The sequence below is a fragment of the Anser brachyrhynchus genome (genome assembly GCF_964034855.1).
Source record: "Anser brachyrhynchus genome assembly, chromosome: 23".
Lineage (NCBI taxonomy): Eukaryota > Metazoa > Chordata > Aves > Anseriformes > Anatidae > Anser > Anser brachyrhynchus.
Window position 1 is genome coordinate 7,017,330 of NC_137716.1, and position 14,514 is coordinate 7,031,843.

General features: G+C 64.6%; 1 protein-coding gene across 3 annotated transcripts in view; it reads left to right on the forward strand.

Annotated features, from left to right (window-relative positions):
• The first annotated feature begins 9,989 nt into the window (after positions 1 to 9,989).
• The window catches only part of ONECUT3 (one cut homeobox 3), a 32,095-nt gene continuing 27,570 nt past the window's right edge, over positions 9,990 to 14,514 (forward strand). For all 3 annotated transcript variants that reach the window (XR_013941709.1, XM_080566384.1, XM_080566383.1), the window contains exon 1: positions 9,990 to 11,154. Coding sequence is in view for 2 of the 3 variants with exons in the window: in XM_080566384.1 (XP_080422510.1) it covers positions 10,125 to 11,154 (1,030 nt within the window). In the remaining variant the exon portion in view is untranslated. The remainder of the gene's footprint in view (positions 11,155 to 14,514) is intronic.

Below are 14,514 nucleotides of genomic sequence, written 5' to 3' on the forward strand. Positions count from 1 at the left end.
ATTTTTCAGAAAAGAAAATGCATTCTACATTTTGAGGAGAAATATTGATACGTGGTTTAACGCTCTTTTATTTCTTTCACTCTCTTCTTCACCACTCTAGTTTGTGTTCTGCAGGTCTTGTGTTTGCAGAAGCCCCTGTCTTCGGCAGTCATTTCTTGTCTGTGAACCAAACCTCCTTGGAGGCAGCTTCCCACTCCTTTCTGCAGGCTGAGCGGAAGGAGGGTGCAGGATCAGTGCCGCGGGATGACTTCAGGGGCACGGTGCATCTGCCTTCCCTCAGGGGCTTGGCATCCTCTGGGCTGAGGTGTTGTTTGAGGCAGGAATTCTTGCAAGCCACCAAACACCTGAACACCTCCTTTCAAATTCCCTTTGAAGCTGTGGTTATTTTGGGGGGGGGGGGGGGGGGAGGGAGGGAATAGAAAGCCCACGGGTCTATTCCCATCCTCCCTCGCTTTCCCTGCTCAGGTCTCCGTGGACATCATGGCTGTTGCTCTGGGTCAGTGCAGCTTTTCCAACCTCTTTTTGCTCTTCAGTCTCTTCTGCATCTTTTTTCATCCTTCTCCATCTGCTCCTCTGCTCCCCTGCTCCTTCCCCCTGCATTATTTAACTCCTGGAGGTCCTCACCCACCACCATCGGCCCCACTGGCCCAAAGTCTTCCTGAAATGCCACGGCGAGGACCTCAGCACCTGGCGGAGAAGGCAGACCTACAAAACCCCCGGCACATCCAGGTGACACCCGGATGTTTGTGCACCAGCTGGATAAACTGGCCAGAAAACAGAGTGTCTGGAGCAAACGTGTGCATTTAGCCCTTTTAACGCTACATAAATGAAGGGCAGGAAACAAAAACTTCATCCATTAACGTAATGACAGGTATTTCCCTGTTCTTAGGCTGGGCCTAGTCGAGCAAAACACTTAAGTACATGATTAATTTGAAGTCTAAGAGACTTAAGCATGTGCTTAAGCGTTCTGCAGCTCTGGACCTAACAACAGAGGTTTCTACAGAGCAATCCATGCTCATGACATGTTACAATGGTAGTTAGATGTATGGATTAAGGGTGCCATAAACAGTTGAGATATTCTGTTTAAACAATCATTTGTTGACAAGACTATTCTAAGCCCATCGAATCCCTAAGTGATAGATGTATGTTGTCTTTCTGAGTCTCATGCTGTATCAGCCATTGATTTTTTCAGCCTGGATGCTAAGGTAACCTTTACCTGAGAGCTTAAGCAGAAAGCAATGGGTGTATGCTCACTGTGCCAGCCACTGTTTGTATTGCTGGAGCGAGAACAAAGCGAGGGCTCATCTTCACATCCTTCCGCACTGCACGGGGCTGCCCTGGGCTGCTGCAAGACCAGGGACGAAGCAGCCCTCCCGGCTGGGGTTGCTCAGTGCTGTCACAGCACATTTATGGAGCCAGCTTGGAGCCCTGGCCAGGGGATGTTTCCCCAGCCGCAGACACGCAGCCCCTCCCCAGGGTCCTGCTCCGGCCCCAGCCATGTCTCGGGGCGGTTTCCCGTCCCCAACCCACCCGGACACCCAGGGGAGGAGCCCCATGTCCTTGCCATGCCGGCAGCTCACCACTCAGCAGCCATTTCAGATGTTTGTCCCCAGAGACCCACAGGTGCCCCAGCAGCTCCATCCCCGTGCGGGCACCATGTCGGATGCCCTCCTCTGAGATCTGTTTTAATCACATTTATACAGTGTAACCAGGGGAAGGAATCTATTGACAGTCTGTCTTCACATTTCTGTCAATTCTTCCGTAGACATCATTAAATCCAAGAGTGGATCTTAATTTAACATGTTAGCTAACGGGTTATTTAATTAGTTTTCAATACCCCCCAAAAAAAGTGGGTGGTGGGGAAATGGACTATGTATTAAGGGGAAAAAAAAAAAAAAAAAAAAGGAGAGAGAGAAAGAGAGCAAGATGATGAGCACATCCAGGTTTCCCGGATCTGCAGAGAAATTGTCTCCTCAGCCCCTTCGCCCCTTCTCTCTCACAAGAAAGAGCCCTGTTGCGTTTCCCCTTCTCCCCACTGTGTTCAATAATAAATGAAAATGGTAAAAAGCAATTCATACACAGGCTAAGTGTCTGGATTTATTATCAAGACAATTACACCGAGGAGAATTCCCGGAAAATTACTCTTCGAAGTCTTTCTCTGCCACCCCCTCCTAGTTTGGATAAATACAGCAGCAATTACTGCTGCGGGAGAGAGGAGGGCACGGGGAGAGGGGTGCCACCGCTCCATGCCCCAGCCGGGCTTGCTCTCAGGGTGCCACCTGCCATCGGGGTGGATTTGTGCCCAGGGCAGGGGGGAACTTGGGGTGTGGGTTTAGGGGGAGCGGATGCGTGTTTCCCATGGATGAGGCTGTGAGCTGGGTATCGATTATGGCCAGCTGGAGCTCTGTGCGTGTGTGTGCATGTGTGTGATAGCTGCATGTGGCTGTGAGCTGCCTTGGGTTATTTTAGTGAAAAGCACACCATGACCCAGGGTTGGTGCGGAGCAGGCCTGGGCACCCATCCCACAGGGGACCCACGGCCCAATCCCACAGAGACCTGGTGCCCAGCCCCACTGGGCCCAGTGAGACAGCTCTGGTCTGACTGGGGGCGGCAGGTCCCTACCTGTCCACATCCCTGCTTCATCCCTTGATCCTGCCTCACTCCCTATTTTCCTTCATCCCCATCCCTGCCTGTCCCCAACCCTGCCTCATTTCCTCTTTTTCCCTGTCCCCAACCCTGCCTGTCCCCATCCCTGCCTCATTTCCTCTTTTTCCCTTGTCCCCATCCCTGCCTGTCCCTGTCCCTGCCTCATTTTCTTTTTTTCCCTTTACCCTGTCCCTGCTTGTCCCCATCCGTGCCTCATTTCCCCTTTTTCCCTTGTCCTCATCCCTGCCTCACCCCTGTCCCCATCCCTGCTTCAGTCCCATCCCCACCTTTCACCCATCCCATCCTGTTCCTGCCTCATTTCCCATTTTTCCTCTTCCCCCAGCCCTGTGTTGTACCCATCCTCACCTTGTACTGCTCCCTGCCTGTCCCTTGTCCCTGCATCGTGCTCATTCCTTGTATTCGTCCGCGCCTTGTCCCCATCCCTGCCTCATGTCTCTGCACCGTGTCCCCATCCCTGCCTCATGTCCCCATGTCCCTGCCTCATGTCCTCATCCCTCCCCATCCCATCCCTTTCCTGTCTCCTGTCCACACCGCTGCCCACCCCGGGCCATGCCCGGCAGCGGGGCACATCCCCGGGGAACAGAGGCACCTGTCGCGGGGACAGAACCCCAGGGACCAGGGAGGGGGACAGTGCCCCCCGCCCCGCACCCCCTCCCCGGGCCGCTCCGGTGCGACCGAGCCGGAGCAAACGGCACTGCAGGGGCCCGGCCGTGCCCGCCCCGCTGCCCTGGGGCTTGGGGAGAAAAGTCTCCAAAAATAGGATCGGCTCTTTTCGGAAAGGCAGAGATGCTTCCCGAGCTGGGAAAACGAGTCCTGCTGCAACAGGAAAAAAAAATGCCGAAAATATTCAGAACCGCGAAACGCGGATAAATACACTCGCATATGGATAAAATAAATACAATCTCCATGTGGATATATACCTTGTACATACACAGCATGTATGATACATATATTATGTACAAAATAAGTGCGTTGAATTCCTGATTCCGGCGCACAGCACTGGGCAGAGCCGTGCTGCGGAGCGGAGGACAGCGCCCGGTTCTCCTCCGCACGGGCGTTTTCCACCGTGCCGGCACCGGGCGCCCTCCCGAAGCCCCGGGACCCCGTGCTGGGGCACCCCAAAGCCGCCCACGATGTGCCGGGGCTTGGGGGGGGCACCTGCAGCTTTTGGGGGGCACCCGCGGGTGCCAGGCACCGGGCGCTGCCAGTGGCACCGGGCGTTTTAACGCGCGTTGTTAAAAGAAAGGTTTTACCGGACATCGCCCTAAATGCTCGTCCCGGCCCCCCTAAAAGTCGCCCTTTGCTGGTTTTTAACTTTTTTTTCCTTTTTTTTCTTATTTTTTCTTTTTTCCCCCCGAATGCTCAGACATTCGGGTTTGGGGATCCCAAATTGCACAAGGAGAGAAATGGCAAAATGGGATGCCCGGACCCGGAGAGGAGAGGGCAGAGCTGGGGACAGCCCGAGGGGGGGGTCCCAGCCTCACGCACCCCGCAGAGCACCCACAAACTCGCTGCACTTCCCTCTTCTAAGCTTCTAAATCCTGCCCGGGCTCCGGGACGGCCGAGTCCGAGCGTGGGAAAGGCGGAAGAGGGGGCAGGAGGGAGGGAAAAAAATAATAATAAAAAATAAAATAAAAAAGGAAAGGAAAAAAAAAAGGGGGAAAAAATCCCACCTCGGGTCTTGACGATATTCGAGTGGTTTTCACTGCTTTTCCCCAAAAAGCCCCTGCGGGGCCGCGCCGCTGCCAGGGTGTAAAGTTCAGGGCTGGTCCGCTGTGAACTTTGAAAACAAATCGCGGGTGGAAGAGGCTCCCGGAGGTCCCCGCTGCCTTCCCCGGCGCTGGGGGCACGGCGGGGGGGTGCAGGGAGGGGGGCCGGGTCGTGGCCGCCGGTGGGTGCGCGGCCGCGGGGAGCGCGACCCCGGCCCCAAGCCGCGCTGTGCCGGAGCTCGGCGGGGAAAAGCTCCGGGGGTGACATCGAAAAGAGCGGCCGCGGGTCCCCAAACCGCCCCCCCGGCGTGAAATTGGATGGGCCCCCGGCCCCCAGCCCGCTCCCCGCCGCCGCCGCGGCCCCGCCGCTGCCGGCCGCCGAGTTTTGGGGGGACTCAAAGTTTGGGGCAAACGAGAAAAGTGGGCGGCGAGCCCCAGGAGGGGCCGGCTCGGCCCCCACCCCCCTGGAGATTTATTTCCCCCCCTTGCTGCGGTTTTTCCTCCTTCCCCACCGACCCCGGGGGAAGGCGAACGGCAAAAGCGGGCGGGGGACACCTTCCGACGCCCCCCCCCCCCGGCCTGTCCCTCTCCCTAAATTCACCCGGTGCCTTTTTTACGGAGATGGAGGAAATTATTCGCCGAGGGTGGGGGGTTACAAATATCTCTACATCCCGCAAAAAGGAAAGGAAAAGAAGCCGCGAGCAGCAGGGGAAGGGCCTGAGCTCGCAGCTAAAATTTTCTCAAAGAGAAAAAATAAAAGAAAAAGAAAAACGCCGAAGGTGCAAACGAGCAATGTGGGGCGGCCCGGGGGTGCGGGGGGTTGGGGCCAAGGAAATGGTTGTGGGGGAAAGGGCTGGAGCCCCCCCGCCGGCCCCGCTGCCGAATTCCTCCCCGAAACGCCAGAAAGCCGAGGTCAAGACGCAGGGAGACGCCGTGAAATCGGGGAAGGGAAAATCGTACCCGAAAAGGTCCGGGGGGGGATGTGGGGGGCGGCAGGAGCGGGGCTGCCCCCGCCGGGGCTGCGCGGAGCCGGGGGGCGCGGCGGGACCCCCGCGGGACGGGGCCTCGGTCCCGGCGCTGCGCCCCCCGGAGCGGGTTTTTCCCATATCCCGCTTGAACAACCCCAAATCCAGGCGGAACTTTTTTGTTCCGGCGTCGCTGGCTTTTCCTGCCTTGTTTTGTTTTGGAAGTGAAAGCGTTTGAATCCCCTGCCTTGTTTTGTTTTGGAAGTGAAAGCGTTTGAATCCCCTTCAAGAACCGGTATCAAAGTCTCTTTTTTTAAAAGCTATTGATTGCAAAAGTCTTATTTAAACCAACACATTTTAGTTTCTCACATTTTAAAACATCATCTGGGGCCCATTGTATGGAAAATCGATTAGCAGAAATTGCCACGCTCTTTGCCTCCCGCTTGATTGTTGTAAAATCGAGACATCCATAGGCAAAGGCTGGGCTGGGAAAGATTTGGAACCGAAATGAAAGGGTTTGCAAGGAATCTATAGGCACTAAATAATTCACCTGCCAGGCGATGGTGCTGTTATTTTGAAGCCTTAAAGAACTTTAAGGAACTTGATTTCCTATAGGGAAGTGCCATGGCGGGATGCGCGGGGCTGCGCGGGAGCCACGTTGCCGCTCGCTCCCGTTCCGTGCCCGGCAAAACCAAATGCTTTAGCCCCTGGGCTGTACCTGTCCGCCGGCTGCCACAACCCCTGCCCGCAGGTGCGCGTCCCACTCCTCTGGATGTGTTTCTGGCCGTGGCGCTTGGGTTTTCGAGCTCTTCCTAAGTGTGCGTGTGCGGGGGGGAGCGGAAATACAGCGAGATTTGAGCGCAAAACCAAACGGCTGGAGCGCAGCGGCGCGGACCCGGAAGGCAGGGGTAGAAGCGGGGAGGGGGCAGCAGTGCCCCCCTTGCCCTCTACGCCCCTTCCCCACCTCTCCCGGAGCCGCTGCCCCTTGCCCGAGCTGCCCGGAGCGCCCCGGGGGCGGCCCCGGGGGAGCGGCCGCGAGTCCGGTGCGGGCAGCCCCGAGCACCCCGCTCCCCCCGGGGGGCAGCGACGGGCGGCCGGGGGGTGCTGAGGGCGCTGAGCGCTGCCAGGATTAAATTTTTTTTTTTTTGGGGGGGGGTGGTGGTTATTGGCTCCCCCCTCACTGCGCCTCTCTCCCCGCTCGTCCCAGCCGGCGGTCCCTTCGGGTGCTCTGCCCCGTCCCCCTTGCCCCCAAGGCCGCGGGGTTGCGGGGGGGGGGCCGGGTGAGGGCCCCTGCTCCCCCTCCGCACTTACCGCCCCCGGCTCCGCGCCTCGGGGTGCCGGCACTGCCCGGCTCCTCTCGGAGAGCTGCCCGGGCGGCTTCGGAGGAGCGGAGGGATGGGAATTAAATAGAGAGAGGGAGCTCAGGAAGAAAGAGGAGGCGAGGGAAGGGATCAATAGCATCCAGCTGGCGAATGGAAAGAGGGGGAGAGGGCCCCGGCCGCCTCCGAGCGGGCTCCGCGTTGGGGCGCGCAGCGACCGCGGGCAGAGCGGTGCGGTGCCGGGACCCCGCCCGGGCACGGGGCTCTGCCCCCGGCCATCCCCGCGGCCTCGGGGCGCTCCGAGCCCTGCTCGGGAAGGCGGAGAGGGAGGAAAAGCCCGGCGGGGTTCACCCGTGCCAGCAGCGGCTCGGGCCCACGGCCCGGCCCCGGGCTGTGCCGCCGCCTCCCCGCTCCCCCGGCCCCGCACGGCTCCGTGCCGCTCGCCTAATGATATTGCATCGATCGGGGAAGAGCCGGGGGGAGGTGGGAGGGGGGGGGGGGGCAGAGGGGGGGGTGCGCGGAGCTACCGCATTACTCAATTACGTCGCACTAATTACTAAAAAGTCTCTCTCTTTTTTGTTGTTTGCTTGGTGCAAAGCTCGGCGGAGGGCAGAGTCCAGCGCCTGCCCCGGGGGCCCGCTGCTCCGGGCCCGGTTGGGGCTGGGGAGGGGGGGTTGCGGGGTTAGGGGGGGGCCGTGTCGCCGTCCCCCACCGTCAGCCCGGCCCGGGGCCGCTGCGCGGGACGGAGGGCGAGCTGGGCAGCTGCAGGCTGGGATCTATCGATGGGCGGTCGATGGGCCGATCGATGCGCTATCGCCATTATTACACTCGATGAAACCGTTTCAGACGCGGCTGCTTCAGCCCTTGCTCGTTCTCCCCCCTCCTCCTCCCTGCGCCCCCCCTCACCCCCCCCCCACTACCCCCTTAGCCCCCCCCCCCATCCTTTGATCCCCTGGCGCTGCCCAGCTCCGGACCCCCCGGCGCAGCGCTGCCCGGCTCCGTGTCCCGTTACCTGCCTGGAACCCCCTCCTCCAACCCCCCCTTCACCCCCTCCAGACCCCCCCGAGGCCTCCCCTGGGTGCTGGGGGCTTTGCACCCCTCCCGGAGCCCCACCGCCCCCCGGGACGGGGCTCGCTCCCGCCGCCCAGACACGTTTCGGTGGGGGGGGGGGGGGGAGAGAGCTGGGAGCGGGGCTGGAAGCTATGACCCTCGGGGTGGGGGGGGGCAAATTCTTCCCAAATCCCAGCCCGGCCTGGCCCAGCCCGGCTCCGGCAGGCCGGGCCGCGTTACAGCGGGGCTACACCCCCGGCTCGGCCCCTGCTCCGCCGGTGACTGCTCTGCGCCCGCATCCTAGGAACTGGCGGGGCTTTATTTTATGGACTTGGGAATTTTGTGGAATTCGGCACTAAAGCGGTGTCCGAGGGGCGCGGGGGACGGCCGGGTGTGACACCGGTCCTTGTGCTCGGGAGAGAGGGGAACGAGGGAGCGGGGCTCCCACCCGCAGCACCAAATTCAGAGGGGAAAATGACCGGCGTTCCCCCTTCCGTTTGGAGAGGGATGGGATGGGATGGGATGGGATGGGATGGGATGGGATGGGATGGGATGGGATGGGATGGGATGGGATGGGATGGGATGGGATGGGATGGGATGGGATGGGATGGGATGGGATGGGGGGGCATGGCATAGGATGTGTTGGGTTAAACCGCACTGTGCTGGTTGGGATGTTCCCATCTGGGAGCCCCCAGACCCCCCGCAAAAGCCCCTCGGCCGCCGGGGCCGCCTGGAGCCCCCCTTAACCGGGCTCTAACCGGGGACGGAGCCCGGCCGGGGCCCACGCGGGGAAGGCGCCAGGGGAAGCTGCGGATTTTGTGTTTTCGCGTGCTTCAGTAAAGCTTCGGCAAGGGGCACGCCGGGGCCTGGGGACCGGGAGCCGCTTCCCCGGCGCTGGCCGGGAGCTCTGGGGGCGGCCGCCGCGCCCCGCTCCCCGCAGGAGCCCGACCCTGCGGGGCACCGAGGGGGGCACCGGAACACGCCCCGGGGGGGGGGGACAAACCTGGGGTGGACACCAGGAGCCAGCCCACGGCCTAAAACCCGGCTCGCCCCGTCCCTGCCTTCCTTCCCGTCCTCCTCCCCTTCCCATCCCACATCCCCTTTTTTTCCCTTCTCCTTTCCCTTTTCCCTCTCCCTTTCCCTTATTCTCCCCTTATTCCTCTCCCTTATTCCCCTTTCCCTTCTTTCCCTTTGCCCCTTTCCCCTTCCCTGCCACCCCTGCAGCAGAGCGCCGTGTGCCCCCCCCCCCCGGCGTGTCCCTGTCGCCTTCCCCGTGCCGAGGCGCCCCCACAACCCCCCCTCCGTCCCCAAAAAGCTGCCCGGGACCCGGGGTGGGGGGCACAAGTGTGGGTGCGGGCAGGTGGGGGGGACACGCGTGGGGACCTAGGTGCGAGAGAGAGGGAGTGTTTGGGGGAGATGGGGGGGGGAGCGGCTGGGGGGGTCATCCAGGCCCTGGGTAAAGAAAGAATTTGGGGGGAACTCTTGGGGGGGCAGCAGGTGCGGGGGGGAGCAGAGGGGGTGCGGGGGGGTGCAGGGGGGGCTTTGGGCACAGGCGCTTTGGTAGCACACGCAGGGGTGGGGACAGCCAGATGTGTGCGGGGGGGGTCAGCCAGATGTGCACATTTTTTGGGGGGTCAGCCAGATGTGCGGGGACACAGGTGTGTGCGGGGGGCACCGCGCAGCGCCGCCAGATGTGCGCTGGGTGCCCGGGGGGGGGGGGGGGGGGAGCACCGACGATGGGGGAGGTCACCCTGAGGGGTGGGGGTCAGCCCCTAGGGGGGGGCAGCTCTGGAGGGGGGGTCACTATGGGGGGTGTCACTATAGGAGGGGGTCAGTATCGGGGAGGGGGGTGACTATAGGGCAGGAGGGGTGCTCAGCCCCACGCGCCGGGCACCCCCGTTCCCGAGGACCGGGGAAGGCGGAGGGGGGGGGGGGGGGTGTGGCACGGCTCGGTTCGGTGCGGGGGGGCTGGGGGGGGGGAACGGGGGGGGGGGCGGGGCGGCGCTGACGTCACGCCGCGGCCCAGAGCGAGGCTGCCGGAGCCGGCGGCCGAGGCGCGCCGCAGCCGCCCCGAGCGCACGCCCCGCGCCCCGCTCCGCTCCGCGCAGCCCCCGCGCAGCGCAGCGCAGAGCCGGCAGCGCCCCGAGGCCGGGCTGGGGCGGCGCGGCATGCCGGCCTGAGCGCGGGGCGAGGGAGATCGATCCCCGGAGCGCGGAGTCTGAATTAATCCGGGCAGCCGGCGCGGGGAGGGGGGGGGCGGTGGAGGAGGAGGAGGAGGAGGTGGAGGAGGAGGAGGAGGAGGAGGAGGAAGAGGAGGAGGAGGAGGAGGCGGCGGCGGCGGCGGCGGCGGCGGGGCTGGGGGAGGAAGGCAGCGAGCGAGCGGGCGAGGACAGCGGCAGAGCCCGGCGGCCACCATGGAGCTGGCGATGGAGAACCTGGGCAGCCTGCACGGCGTCCCGCACTCGCAGCCCGCCGAGCTGCTGAGCCCGGCGCACGGGCGGCAGGGCTCGCACCGCAACCTGGTGCCGCACGGCCGGCCCGCCATGGTGTCGGGCATGGCCTCCATCCTGGAGGGGGGCGACTACCGCGCCGAGCACAGCCTGGCCGCCCCGCTGCACCCCGCCATGAGCATGTCCTGCGAGTCGCCGTCCGGCATGAGCCTGAGCAGCACCTACACCACGCTGACCCCCCTGCAGCACCTGCCGCCCATCTCCACCGTGTCGGAGAAGTTCCACCACCCGCACCACCACCACCACCACCACCACCCGCACCAGCGCCTCGCCGGCAACGTGAGCGGCAGCTTCACCCTCATGCGCGACGAGCGGAGCCTCGCCTCCATGGGCAACCTCTACAGCCACTACCCCAAGGACATGCCGGCCATGGGGCAGCCCCTCTCGCCGCTCCCCAACGGGCTGGGCAGCCTGCACAACGCCCAGCAGCCGCTGGCTCCCTACGGCCCCGGCGGCCACTTGCCCAACGAGAAGATGCTCTCGCCCAACGGCTTCGACTCGCACGCCGCGATGCTGTCCCGGGGCGAGGAGCACCTGGCGCGGGGGCTGGCGGCCCCCAGCTCGGCCATGATGCCCCCGCTCAACGGGATGCACCCGCACGGCCACCCGCACGCCCAGCCCGGGGGCTCGCTCCTGGGCGAGCGGGAGCGCCAGGCCTCGGCCGCCGGCTCGCAGCCCGGAGCCTCCGGGCAGGTGGAGGAGATCAACACCAAGGAGGTGGCTCAGAGGATCACGGCCGAGCTGAAGCGCTACAGCATCCCGCAGGCGATCTTCGCGCAGAGGATCTTGTGCCGCTCGCAAGGGACCCTCTCGGACCTGCTGCGGAACCCCAAGCCCTGGAGTAAGCTCAAGTCGGGCCGGGAGACTTTCCGGAGGATGTGGAAATGGTTGCAGGAGCCGGAATTTCAGAGGATGTCGGCGCTCAGGCTCGCAGGTAGGGCACGGCGGGGGTCCGAGGGGACCGACACGCGTGGGGACCCCTCCCAGGAGCGCCCCGGGTAGCGGGGAGCCGGGTCGGGGCCGGGCCGGGGGTTACCGAGCCTTACGAAGACAAGGATGGAAATTCTCCTTATCGCAACCCCCCCCGCCCCGGGCCTGCTCCTGACAGCAGGAAACAGGAGCTCGGAGGCGGCAGGAGCCGGGTGCTCCCGGCACTGTCCCCCGGTGGGCTGCCTCTCCCCCCGGGGGTCGTTTCCCGTGCGGTCACACACGCTGCACCGGCCCCGTTCTCCCCCCGGAGAGCCACCGGTGGGGCCGTGTCGCGCTTGGCACCGCCGCTGGGTCCCCGCAGCCCCGGCTGCGCTGAGGGCAGGCTCCGGTCCCTCCTCCGTTACCGGGGGCTCGCACCGGGGAAGCCGTGCTGCTGCTGGGGGGGGACGGCGAAAATCAGGGGGAGACACCCGGGGCTGCGCTCCGCTCCCCGGGGCACCGCAAGCGCTGCCCGCAGGAGAACCGCCCCGGGGGGACCGGGGGCTGCCCCGTGGAGGCACCGCGGGTGCGGAGCGCACGGAGGCTCCGCGCCCCCCCCAGCCGGCGAGGCTCGTTCGGCCTCACCCCGGCGCTGGGCCGGGGGACGTGCGTTGGCTGGGGGAAGAAAAGAAAAAAAAAATCACACACACACACACATGCATAAAAAATGCGTTTTCTGTGTGCGGGGGCTCGGAGGGGTCACGGTGTCGGTGCGCGGACGAAAGGGCAGGAGAGCTGGAGGACGTGTCGGAGCCCCCCCGCCACCCTCCCGCATCCCCGCTCCTCCGCACCGGCCCCGACAGAACCGCACCAGGGCTCCGCGGGGCCAGGCGGGGGTGGCCGGGGGCTGCCACTACCCGGGGGGGGGACGTTGCGGAGATCGCAGCTCCCGGGGGGACCGGGCAGAGTCCGGCCCGCTGGGGGCTGCGCACGGCGAGGAGCCGGCCGTTATTTATGGAGGAGAGCAGCGTTCATATGTATTTAGTGTAATTCAGTTGCTCTTTAATTAGGGCAGGGTAGTGGCATCTTTTAGTTCCAGTCGATGCCCTATTGAAAAGCAGTTAATAGAATGCAAATTGTTCCTGGCTTTACAAGGTTCTGGTAAATAAAGATTTAAACACTGCCGCGATCGGCCGTTTAATGCCCCCGTTGTTCGGGCTAATTGAGCGGCGGGTGGCTGCCTCCTGGCTCGCCAAAATTTGAAATAATACCCGTGGTTGTGAGGGTGGGAATGAATCCCCGGCTCGGGGAGGCTGCGGGAGCTCCGTGCCCCTCGGCCCGGCCCGGTGCGGCGGAGGCCGGGGGAGTCGGGTTCTGCCCCCGCTTCCATCGCTCCGGTCGTCCCCGAGCTGTCGGGGGAGATTTCTTTTCCCTAAAATGGTTTTTAATTCCTTACGCCGCGTTTCCCTGGGTCCCAGGGGCGCTTTGCGCCAAAGGACGATATTTCCGGAAATAGAAAAATCCAAATTTCGTAGGGACGGGGGTTTAATTCCCTGCTTTCTGCGAGGACAATCAAATACAACGCACCCCGCGAGGAACTCGCCTCTGCCAAACCCCGGCGACCCCGACTGGACCGGGCCGTGGCTCTCGCCCCACCGGGCCGCCCCACGGAGGATCCGCCGGCCCGGCCTCCACGCAGCCCCGGGCCTCCACGCAAGCCCGGGCCTCCCCACAAGCCCGGGCCTCCCCACAAGCCCGGCCTCCCCGCGGCTCTCCCCGCTTTGTTCCCGGCTCCCGGCCCCGCTGGGGCCCGGTTTCGTTTCGTTCCCCAGCCCCCCGTAGCTCTCGCCCCCCGACGGGCGCTCCGGGAGGCCGGGCGGAGGCTCGGGGGACGCGGGCCTTCCCCGGGCTGGCTTTGTCCCGCCGGGAAACGAGGCCGGGGGAGGCCGCCGGGGGAGCGGGACCCCACGGCCGCCACCGACCCCGTTCCTCGACGGCGCGGCCGCGGCTCGGCCCCACGCCCACGGAAAAGGCGCTTATAGGGGAGGGGGCGCGGCGGGAGCCGGCGATCCCCAACCCGCCCCCCCCCAACCCGGCCGTCCTGGGGCCGCGGCTCGATCCTGCTCGCTTCTTCCCACCCCGCCGGCGCTGGAGGGGCCGTAGGGCCGCTGCTACCGCCCGACGAGCAGCCTGGCAGGGACCGGCCTCGTCCCCCCGGTGCGAACACAACGGAAGGGGGGGGGGGGGGTCCAACCGGGGGGCCCGGGCCGTTCGCCGTGTTCAGGAGCCCACCCGCTGTATTAGTCCGAGGCAGTAAATCGCGGATCGATAAACACGCCGGGCCCCTCGAAATGGCAATTGCTGCTTTTCTCCTCTTTCCACTCCAATTCCCCCTCTCGCCGCCCCGTGCGCAGATGAACGATTAATTATTCAGCCGGGGCCCGGGCAGAGCCGCAGCGGGGGTGGGGGGTGGGAGGTGGGGGGCTGCGGCCCCCAACGGCCCCGCACAGCTCCCTCCGGTGCCGGGGGGGCTGTGGCTCCGCTCCCCCCGGGGGCTCCCCGAAATAGGGGTGCCCCACGGGGAAGCATCTGGGCAGCAGCTGGCGGTGCCCGTCCCGTCCCCTCGGGCCATCCATCTCGGCCACCCGCTGTCACCGCCGCATTGTGTCCCCGTGTGTGTCCCCCCCCCGGTCCAGACGCAGCTCTGCAAACTTCGTGACCCCCCCCCACACACCCACCCGTGATCCTCGGGGGGCGAAGGAGGCCCCACGGCTCCGTGCAAGGAAGTGGCTCCGTTCTCGTGGGCTCAGCTGGGTCCCCGCGTGTCCGCGGAGGGCAGTGGGAGTCCCCCCACCACGCGTCTCCGTGGGCGCTCTCCCATCCTCGCATGCTGACAGCCGGTGGGTGCCCTCCCACCCTGCGTGCCCGTGGGTGCCCTGTAGGAGCCCCCGCTCCTGCGCACCCGCGTGTTGGACACCCCGTCCCCGCCACGGGTTTATTCCTGCACGCAGGATTAGGGAATCCTCCCGTGGTTAGCACCTGGGAGAGCCGAGACCTCGTTGTGGCCCTTTAGCTCCGTGTCCATTTGTGCTAAACTCGGCCAGAAACCATCGGCCCGTGGTTTTCGCCTTGCCCCGCGGGAACGCAGGAACACGCGTGAAATTCGGCCGCTCGCCCCAGGGCTTTGAGCCGCGGCTGGGATTCGAGGCCGGCCGAGAGCAGCCGGGGTCGCCCGGCCCGGTGGCAGCGCGGTCCCGAGTGGGTCCCCAGCACGGCCCCTCCCGGCCCAAACGCCCCCGGTTGTGCTGCCCCGGGGGGGCCGGGACGGAGCCGCCGCTCGCTGCGGGCCGGGAGCTTCGCTGAGCGCTGTCTGCGCGCGTTTTCG